Genomic DNA, 11,155 nt, shown 5'->3' on the forward strand with positions numbered 1-11,155 from the left:
CCCTAGCGACTTTCACATAAGTGGGTGGTCTACGGAGGAGCTACCTAAAATTACATGAGAATTAGGTTTCCATTTTAGGAATCAGCAATCAAGCCTCACGAAGAGCTAAGGGAATTTCCGAGATTCTCTGAACCTACCGTGGATAAATTGCTTTTTGATCTCGTCGGGGTGCTGAGCACAACAGCTACCAGGAGGGGAAAGAGTACAAAGTGATACTTCATTTTTTGCAGAGCAGTGAGTGGGATAAGAGTGAGGAAACGACCAGCTTTTGAATGAACGGTGAATATTCCTTTGATTCCAAGTCAATGGGTCTGATTCGACTTTCACTTGCTTTGTTGTGGTTCCCGGAAGTATTTGCAAAGGTAGAACTGACTCTTTATATGTGTTTTTCAGTGGCTGTGTCTTATCCCTACTGCACTTGGACTTAAACCTTTAAACTTCCCCCATTTTTCTCTTTGCTTTGCAAGTGAGAGTGACGTAGTGTACGGGTGCATTCACAAATGAGACTGCTACATATTCATGTGAAGTACGCTGCAATGCTTTACAATCTGGGGCAGAGGCGCTAACACGAAAGACTTTCCTGAGATTATGTATATTATGTTTCAAAGGCTCTGGTTTTTTCTCGTATTTTCAATATATATAATTGGGGCTGGTTACGCTTGTTGATTTATACATATATTTTATGCTGGCCGACTTTCCCTGAGGTGCTATGGAACCCCTGCACTTGTTGAGGGCTACAATGCAATGGGTCCCAAATCCTCTACTCAAATATCAATGACGATTATATTGGGCCACTAGGGCAAAAGAGCTCAATCACCACCAGCGCCGTGGTGATAGAGGGTACGAATCACCCAATCCAATCCCCCCAACAGATTATTTATTTAAGTGAGGCTCGGTTTTTCAGAGCACGAGGATCCAACCAAGGAGTGAGATGCAGAGATGCACAAGTTATACCACATGCTTCAGGTATAGATCCTGGGTTGTGTGGAAACGTATCTGTATGCGTGGATCGGTGCTATCTTGATACCGCAATGGAATTTATCGCCAGGGGAATGCGATGCACATCGAGCCAGCGAGTATGACCGATGACTCAACGGCGAGTTATGCAAAAATTATCTTAAAAATATCGTCCTTCCGCCCACGCTGAGGAATGTTGAAACGCCCCACAATATATCTAATGTAGCATGCATGGGGACAAAGGAATATATATATTCTACATTACCACGTCATGCTATTGCCTCACCTTCAACTTCGTAAGCGGGTGACATGTCTAGACAACGGAGATGCTGCCATCATCTCGCCGTTTGTGTCTTATATTTCTAGAAGTTCAGATATATGAAACTCTCGCCAATTATCTGTACGATATGGGATACCTACCATAGCAATTATGGACATTGAGCCAGTTACGCCAGGACAAAGGGGCGCTTCATGAAGTTACATAACTATCCCCTGTAAGCTGGAGGGTCGCGCTTCAGCAGACCGCTGATGTTTTGGTATGAAATATGTTGCGAATGGAAAGGAAATAGCGCTCTCTATAGAAATGTAAGTGTTCTCAACAAGGGGGTTGAGTTTACTTTTCCAAGTGAACAAGAACAATGGACAAAAACCGGATCGATGTAAAAACAGAAGATGTCATTCGTAAGTGAAAGTGGAATGCATAATTAGAGGTATCAGGATACTTAACGTATCAAATCAAGCACTAAATGGTGCTTACCCACATCAGAGTGAAAGTTACAAAAATAATAAAATAAACTTGATCCTCAGAACTAGTCGCTCAGTGGAAATGTGGGAGAAGGCCTATGTATGAGGACAAAATTTAGCGTCAGAAGTGAAGAAATAATGGTGAGAAAGAAAAAAAGAAATCTGAAAATTGAAGTCATGATTTACAATGAGGTTTGGAAGGAAGAGAAAGGAAATAGAGGAATAAAAGAGAAGGAAAGAAGAACGAAAAGTGATGGTGGAATAGCCGATAAAAACGGAAGAAAAGTAAGTAATCACTTTGAAATGGGGAACACGAAACAGAAGATAAAACTGAAAGGGGTTGTGTAAAAGCAGTGGATATAAATTGGTATATAAAACAACCCATCATAACATCCAAAACGAAGAAGCCAATGGATTAAAGATCCAGAGAGAACAAAGGTGAGTATAAAGTCAAAAAAGGTAAATGGCAAACTGCCAAACAAAAGAAAAAAAAGGGAAAAAAAAGTCAGCAAAAATAGCCAGAAAACACGAAACAAAACCCAAAATCGCAGAAGTAAGAATCATTCCTTTAACCCTTGATTTTCTAGTAGCTCCACTACAACTTGACTGCGCTCGTGTTCAGGGTGCTGCATGCAAATTTTTACAGTCCGACCGGCGGTCGAAAGTGCAGTCGAAAGACCCAGCCCATTCTGCCCACTTAAGGGGTTTGTCGCAGCCGCCTCGTTAAAATTGGCTGATGATGCGTTGCCAAAACCGTTAGACCCATTCCCAGCATCGTCAAGAAGCGTTACATTACGGCCTGCAATGACTTGTCTAAGTCGCCCGTTCACAGCATTGCGGATTTCGACAAAATCTTCGTTGACGAGTATGAGGAATTTCCCATAAAGACAGGCTGATGTTGCACGGCCGAGGAATTGCATAATCACTCCATGACTAACTTCTCCATATTTGTCAATGTAGATAGCGCAGTCAACGAAGACCAAGAGGAAGTCTCTGTCGGTGAGGCGAAACATGCCCAAAGGCCGGAGATTGTTTAATTCGGTTGCCAATTTGGTTGAGGGCCGGTTGGTTTTCTGGTAAGGTTGCACGGAGGTTTGGAACAGACCATGGCTGCTTCTTGTCTAGTGTGAGTACCTCGACGCCTCGGGACGTCGAAATGGCTAGGGAAGAATGGAAAAGATTGATACTATAGCTGTCTGCTGGGATGTAGAACTCGTCGTAGTCACGGAAAAATTCGGTGTGCCCACGGCGTGTTTGCATGAATCGCGGACGGGACGAGGAGGATTTCTGTAGAACAGGTTCCAGAGCCTAAGAGGAAAATTGTCAATGATTGGTGAGCCGTTTACACTTACGAAATCCTCCAGGTGTATTTGTTATGAGACGATCTGAATGGCAATACCTTGAAAGTGGAAGTAATTCCATCACGCTTCTTGTAAATCACAAGAGCCCTGTCCTTCATTCGGCCTGCAACAAAAAATCCAACTTCTCGGTTACCAGACAACTTTTGAGGCGCACGCCTTTGTGAGTCGCTTTGCGTAGGAACTCCACTTGGCGGGCATACCACGTCGAGGTGGTGAGCAATCAAAGATTTGTCTGCAATGAGCAGGAACAAGTTGAACTCTTCGAAAACAGCAATCTGAGTTACTCGAGTAGTAGATATCGCCTGTGGAGGAGAGGTTAGGAATGAAAGCAACGAAGCGTAGCTAAAAATTTGGGAGGCATTGCTTACCTTAGTCCAGCCTCTAGGGTTGTCGTATTCAGATATATACACGCCGTAATCTGTTCCAATTGCACACATCAATCGCCCATGTGGTTGCTGGAATACCGTAGCGCAGTTGACCGCAGCTCTGCAAACTGGCAATGGTCGCGACAGACTCCCTTCATACCTAGCTTCAACCTCACGTATCGCTCGATCCAGGGGAGTGCCTGTAATTACTGCGGTTTTAGGCGCAACTGCATGTTCTGGATAAGCAAATGCAGAGTCAGAAAGCACACGAAGCTTGAAAGGCTCCGCATTCTGAGCATGGAGAGATTTAGCATGCTTTATTTTGGCCTCGATAATCTTTTCACACCATTCTTGTCGGTTTTGAGCAGTGGGTGCATAGAGGGTGTAAACGTCTGGCTGACCGAGGTGCTTGATTCTAAATGGATATAAAATTTTGTCATCCCTAGCGTTGTCAAGCACTGACGTAGGGACCATCGTTTTGTTGGATAGGGACGAATTGGTTGAGGTGGTGGAAGAGCTAGTAGCAGCGTGGGCCAGCGCACCAGGCGTAGGGCTACTCCGATCAGCCGGAGAAGAAAGTCTACCAGCAGCAGGTGCTGAAACGGCAGTTATCCCCCTGACCGAAGATCTCATAACAGGGTCATCGTTAGTGCTCTCGAGCATTAGCAGGTCCATTGGTATTGGAAATTTGGAGACATCATAAATCTCTTTGCGTGCCGCATCTCGTGTGAAACCGATTTTCGCAAGAATTAGATACCGATCGAACAAAACAGCGCGTATGTCAACCCAATTAAACCGTTTTGTCCGCGGACGTTGTAGATCTCCTTGGAAAATAATCTCTAAGTGCTCAAGATTAAATTCAAATTCCCGTTTCACTTCGGGCCTAAACTGAAGTTTCAATCCTAATTCCTTCAGAGACACACTTTTGGCCATATCTCCGACTTTCGTATCACATTCTGAAGCAACAGCCTTTATTTCGTCTATAGCCTGTATCAAATTAGACTTCTCTTCAGAGTCTTTGTCTATGCTCTTTAATACGGTATTTAGGAGAAGAACATATCGTTGGATACGTGTGATCGGAGCCTTCAAGTATGTATCCCAACTTAATCGGTTTGAGAGTTTGTTGTCTCGGGCTTGATTCAAGAATTGCCTGAACATCAAGTTTGTTTCAGCTTCTCTCCGGACAAGGTAATTTGCATTCGGAAAGGTCGCTGCGTAATCGATATAAGCAGCCTTGGCTCGTCTAATCCATTCACGGAAAATGTCACTAAAGCCAACAATAAATGGACCCTGTTCCTTTTGTCGATATTTCAATTGTGCAAGTAAATGATCCTCATTGACCTTTTTGACAGCATCGACCTTTCCAAAGACTTCATCTAAGAACTTGCTGAGGCGTTTTGGGTTAATCACTGGTGGATCAAATTCGGAGAGCTGATCACGGTACAAAGTTCGTAAGACATCCAACTGTCCAATGAACGCATCTTCGGTTGTGACAATCTCGTGAAGGATATTCTGCCGATCGACTTCTTTTTTGGAATGAGTATCAAATATTTCCTTTCCCACTTTATAGAATGTTGCCCAGTCTTCAGCTTTTTTCTCCGGTTCCATAGCCTGCGCCTGGAGATTGACCTTCTTTAGAGTTCGCATGCAGTAATGAGAATAGCAGCGACCAACAGATTCTCCTTCCTGCAAGTGTAGACGAGACGAGTAGCAACCTTGACCGCTGATCTGCCAGAAAACACCGGAAAGTGTTCCAGGACCAAACTTAACCCATTCTTCATCTTTAATCAGCACACCTTCATTCAACATATTTTCCACGACCCTGTCACCCAGAACTTCCGCATCAATGGTGTTCATGGTTGGGACTTTATGGGTAAACAAGGCGACAATGGCATCGATGACGGTCTGTTTCCTCAAATCGGCCTCATCTTCGCTCAATCCCTTTATCCATGCGACTATGGCACTAAGGGCCCAGGGTTCAGTGCATTTTCTGAATTGCTCCGTAGACAATTTGGTAGGATTAAACTTATTGCGTCTTCCGGATGGGATGGTAGGCAGATCTAGCGTAACAGGTGTCGGAGTTGGCGTATCATAAGCGCCTTGCTTGAGTCTAATCCGGTCTGCGTCCGTTTTCGACCTAATAATCGGATCAGCGCGAGGACTATTCGTATGAGTCGAAAGAGATATCGATCGTGGAACCGCCAGTGGGGATGAAACGAACTCTTCTGGATTGGATGAGTAAGGAGGTTGTGAATAGGTATTGTATGGTTCCGGAATGGGGGCCCGGCTCCGGTAGGTGCCAGCAGGCATCAAGTGCGGGATGAGATTGCTGCTTGCTGCAGGGACAGGCGCAGGAGGTAGAGGCCGGGAAGACATTCCCGGGTGGAAAAATAAGTCCTGGGGTTCGCCTTCATCCGTAGTATCGCCGAACGAGATCGGCCGGCTGGACGATCGATTTATGGAGCCTTCATCACCGTGGTCAAAGCTCATTCTTCTGTTTTCGATACTCCGTTCTGGCAGGGGCCCAGTTGAGATGCCATCCACTCGTGTTTGAGTACTATGGGATGGGAACGGATGAATGGAGTCTTGATCAATACTTGGGTAATCGTAACCATCTGAATGTGCTCCTCGGTCATCTGTGGACCTATTTGAGCTTCGTAATGAACCAGATGCAGTTGCAAGTTGTTCAGTACCTGGGCTAATGCTCAGATTGGTATCACCATAGTGAAGACGAGCATCATAGCCTCCACCGTATAGCCCCATATCATAATGTGCATAGTCACTATCGCTACTTGACTCAACTCGGCTAGACGGGGTTGGAATAGTGGGGAGTAGACCGGAGACAGGTCGGAAGCCGCTCGCTGCCGGATTTGTGGTTTGTCGCGCATTGAAGAGCGCATCCTCCGCTTCTGCCATTTGTAATGCTGCCAGGCCAGCAGCTGCCTCAGCATCTTCGTCATCACTATGTGCATCATAGTTAATATTAAAACCGGGCCCTGCGTTAGTTATGTGACCATGGCCATTCATGTGTGAGTAGCGTGTGTCTGGAGATGCATGAGCGTGAGGTGATGCGGAGAGTGGTGCAGTGCGATCAACGACACTTTCCTGCGACAAGCCAGGATTGGGATAGCTCGTTTGCGAATTTTGCCGTGAGCCAGCTGGCTGGCTTTCTATAATTGAGCCATCAGCCTGTCTGACATATTTTCATAATTCGGCTCAAATGCCTCTCTGCCATCTACCCTAGACGGTGCAGCTTGCTGCGCTCCGGCGGCGGTCCAGGTAATGGTCTCGACTGTGGATGTCGATTCAGAGTATCCATTCTCCTGGGTGAATTTTGGTCTGGCTGGTGAATAGGGTTCTGCACCGCGTTACTTGTTTGATAGCCTACAGGCAATCCGCCATCGAAAGAGGCGTAGGACGACGGCTGAGGGGACGATTCATGTGAAATCGTGCTATGCGGAGGCGGATGAGGAGACGAGGAAGCGGTGTGAGAAGTCTGAGAATAAGGTCTCACCGGAACGGTCGTGGTCGAACCATCCGCCGTGTATTGGCCCGCATTGTGAACAGTCTGGGATGGAAGCGTAGCCGAGTATGTTGGCTGTGAGGCGATGCGAGATACGGATGAGGTTGCTTGGGAGATAGTGGAGGGAAAGCCGTACGTTGGACGTGGGGATGAATCCACATATTGCGGCGCTGAATATGCAGAGTAGCTGGTCTCGCTGGCCCGAGGAGGGGGCGGGGGCGGTACTTGTGAATGCTGAGATGCAGACTGTGGAAACTGGAATTGGGGTTGTGGAGAGAATCCATACGACTGGCCGGGAGTGACAGGTTGCCATGAAGGCATGGGAGATGCTTGATAAGTGGCTGATGGCGGTGTCTGATACGCGGCCGGATTATAATGTTGGGAGGCCGGGCTGTTGTATGACGTGCTGGTAGTACTACTGGAGGTACTTGCGGGGACGAACGCCTGTGGATTATATGCCGGCTGCGAATGGACTGGCGGCGTGGGGTAGAACTGCACGGGGTTATAGGAAGCTTGGAGAGTGGCAGTTGAGGTATGAGGTTGATATTGATGTTGGTACCCCGACATGGCCGCAACTCCGTGCGATGAAGTCTGGCTAACTACGGAATGCTGTGAACCTCCCACGGAAAACTGCAAATTCCTCGATCCCAGATTATTCGTCGCATTGTTGTTCACAACGCCACTCGAATAACTCGCATATCCACCACCATGGCCAGCTTGCCCGGGATGGCCAGGAGCAACAGCACCGGTGCGTTGACGGTTATCATCGAAGTAATTCCGATCATCACCAGCATCGAAGCTTGTCGTCCGTCGCAATGCGTTGGCAGTCTGTTGGCCAGCTAGTGGAGGGGTCTGCGCATACTGCGCAGGGTACTGAAAGGGTTGCGACTGTGGATGCTGTTGTTGCTGGTGCACGGGATGATGTTGCGGCGAAGGAGTGGCAGGAAGGCCGTGATAATGATGTTGATGGCTGTTCTGTTGGTATGCCATATTTGGAAACAGAGCAAGATTAACCTGCAATCCCACGCGCAACGTGGGTAAGAGTTAGGTTTCAAGCAACCGTTGATAAAATGAGGACACGAACATGTGGGATGTTAAGCCTGGTTGAATGGGGGGAGCCGACTCTGGAATTTTCATCAGTCGGTGAACCCGAACCAGCGACACACTAGAACATGACAGTCATTAGCAGAGGTTAGACAGAGAATAGCGCCGGAAGAAGAGCGACAGCGGCTTCCATGGAGAGAGGAAAGAGGGATATTGATATCGGAGCGTAGGAGGCGGAGTCGAGGAGAGGAGATGTCAACGTCAAGGGTGATTAAGTCAGCAGTGTGCGGGCGGCGCAAGGACCACGCCAGCGGAGCCTCACGGGCAACGCACGACACACGCCAGGGTCAGTGTATATATAGCGCAAAGCTGGTCAAGATAGCCGAAAAAAAGGGGCAAATTCGGACAGATATTTACTCGCACTCGATTTCTTCAAAATCTATAAAAGGGCAATATTATCTTTCTTTTTCCTTTTCTTTTTCTTTTTGTTTGTTGGGAGTTTATTCGCTTTGGGCTCCCACCATCCCCCCAGGTCTATTTTAAATACTAGTTCTACTGGGACTAACTTCAACTCGCGAACAGCCTTACAGGAGGGGAAATGGCAGCTGGTCACCTGAACCATGACCTCCCAGATCTGACAGACACTGAATCCGATATGTATTTTGCTTTTGGCTACTAATTTATCGACCTATTTCTCATTTCCAAGCTGTGAACGATTGATGATTTCATATACAACCAATCGGTATGTTGAGTCAAGTGTCTCGTTTGCAGGTCACGCAATCGGTTGCTCCAAAACGAACGAAAATCTAATCTGGTCCAGGGTACCGAGTTCTGCTGGAAAGAACTCCGCCAGGCCTCGCACAGATGTTGTATTTTTCCAAGGGTAAAACGAAGCTGGCTGCTGGCAGATCTCGGATTTAGTCCTTCCCCACTAACTAGTTTTATTTTATCGAACAAAGCGAAAATCCAACCATGTATCTCCACGGATTGATGGGACGGAAGCTGAGATATCAGCCAGGACGCATAACCTGTTGTTAGGGATAGTTTATATTACCTAGGTAGGACTTTGTCATAGAAAAACAGAACATGTAACCACCGATTTATTAGAATGTACTGCATCACAGCAAAAAAAAAAAAAAAAAAAAAAAAAAAAAAAAAAGAGAGAGAAAAGTAAGAAGGGAACAAAAATCCAGTTTACTCTCTGCCTAGGCAAGCACAACCAGCACACTTAATTCCAATTTGATGATCAACCCAGGGGCATATCATGAAATTAACTATCTCACAACTTACTGCTGCAATTGAGGCAACATCTTTATCCAGAGCCTACTAGCTTTACAGGTTCGATCCTTCATTTCCATTACGTATACCGGAAAGGAATCAACAAAAGGGGCGCGTTTTGAAGGGAGACTTCTTAAATCTAATGGAGAAAAATGATTTGATTCATCAGAAAATAGCTAAAATAACAACAAGGGGTTGATATCGAAAATCAAACAAGCTATGGAAACAGGAGAAGGCCAGTGTGGGATAGTATACGTCATCGAAACCAAAATAATATATAACATAAAAATGGAGGGAAGAAAAAAGCACTCCTGCCGCCGTATTCCATATAACAGGTCAAGACCTCAGTAGCCTATAATCGAAATTCTTGAGCTAACCCTTGCCGTCAGCTACAACTGCGCCGGCATCGTATTTCCCATCTCCATCACATCAATCTTCTAAGCTGCAACCTCAGCCCCTTCCAACAAATCACGATCCGCATCACGCGCGGAGGATCTTCCGCCGCCAGGCATTGTCGGGCCATGTCCGCTTCTGCTATCGTCATACATCCCATCGTCCTCTTCATCGTCGTCATCATCCGGCCGCCCGGCATGTGCATTCTCCTCCAACTCTCGTTGAGCTTCATCCATCTTCTTGCGTACTTCTGCTGCCATGCGCATCCCATCGGACACTATATTGTCCAGGACGCCGCGTAGGCCCTTGTGGCCTGGAGGAACTATGCCGCCAGAGGCTCCCGCGACGGTGGCGCCGATGCTTGACACCGTACCGGCACCATGACGTCTAGCGCCGAGGTTGGTGAATGTCGTGAGGTTAGAAGAAAGTGAGTTGTTGCGAAGGGAGGCCATGTCGGGAGTGTCGGAGAGGTGGAAAGATTGAGGGAAAAAGGTCTCGAAGAATTGTTCGAGGAGTTCGTCGGCGAGGATTACCATGCGGAAAGTCGGGATGGTGATATGTAGTGGGTGGGCAGGATCGAGGGCGAGGTTTGCAGATTCGGAAGCTTGTTTGTAGTTTGTACTGGTTTGTAAGGGGGCAGTGGATTTTTGTGGTGAAGATGAGGGGTTATTGGAATGTGAATTTGCTTGATTTTTATTGGCGACATCCGTATCTTCTAAGTCTATAAGGTCTCCATCATTGTCTTCGTCGTCTCCAATGGCAAATGCGTCTACCTTGCGCTCGGTCTCACTTGTTGACTTCTCCTGGTTCGATGGATGACTGGGATCCGCGTACTCAAAGCACCGGCGTATGAAGTCGCTAACACTTCCTAGAAATTTCTCTTCAGTACTTAAGGTAGTGTTACCCCCAAGCCCCTTCTCCACGGATAATACAGCGTTATTAGTTTCTGCCGGGTCACTCGAAACCAAAGTACCATCGAATCCTCTTCTTGAAAGGAAGAGTAACGCTTCTGACATCCTAAGGATGCCTTCCCTATCAACTTGGCCAGTCCCATTATCATCGTACAGCTCGAAAAAGTAGTTGATCGTATTCATGATATCCCTAGATCCTTTTATGCGAACCATCCCGTTCACAACATTTTGAAGGCTTAGACCTTGAACTTTATCGACATCCCAGTTGCGGAACAGTCGCCTCATGAACTCGTGGTCGGCGGCCCGTGTGGCACCGTTAACATCAAATGATTTGCTCCGTCCTCTGATACCTGAATTTGAATAAGTACCCCGCTCGGTTGGGGAAATACTTTGGCGCGCTGGAGAGTCTGTAGTGGCCCATTTGGCAGTGGCTGCCACGAACTCTCGAAAACAGTCGTAATCCATAAGAGTAGGGCTGGGCCCAACGCCGACTCTTGCAATTTCGGCATCAGGATTTGACATCAAAAGTGAATTACGGCGGCGAGGTGTGATGTTTTCCTTCTCCTTTCGTCTTATCTC

The 11,155-nt window shown here is 46.9% G+C and overlaps 2 protein-coding genes across 2 annotated transcripts in view; both read right to left on the reverse strand.

The window, feature by feature from the left end:
• Window positions 1–2,261: 2,261 nt before the first annotated feature.
• On the reverse strand, window positions 2,262–7,940 carry HCAG_02893 (predicted protein; the record flags this gene model as incomplete). Its single annotated transcript, XM_001542672.1, has 6 exons — window positions 2,262–2,814; window positions 3,054–3,364; window positions 3,431–5,564; window positions 5,649–6,389; window positions 6,626–6,750; window positions 6,942–7,940. The coding sequence occupies 6 exons, from the start codon at window positions 7,938–7,940 to the stop codon at window positions 2,262–2,264; spliced, it is 4,863 nt and encodes a 1,620-aa protein (XP_001542722.1).
• A 1,769-nt stretch (window positions 7,941–9,709) lies between these two features.
• HCAG_02894 (conserved hypothetical protein) overlaps window positions 9,710–11,155 on the reverse strand; it is a gene marked incomplete at both ends in the record, with an annotated part of 3,393 nt that continues 1,947 nt past the window's right edge. The window contains one exon of the mRNA XM_001542673.1: window positions 9,710–11,069. Coding sequence (XP_001542723.1) covers window positions 9,710–11,069 — 1,360 coding nt within the window. The remainder of the gene's footprint in view (window positions 11,070–11,155) is intronic.

This window comes from Histoplasma capsulatum, genomic scaffold (assembly GCF_000149585.1).
Source record: "Histoplasma capsulatum NAm1 scaffold_2 genomic scaffold, whole genome shotgun sequence".
Classification (NCBI taxonomy): domain Eukaryota; kingdom Fungi; phylum Ascomycota; class Eurotiomycetes; order Onygenales; family Ajellomycetaceae; genus Histoplasma; species Histoplasma mississippiense.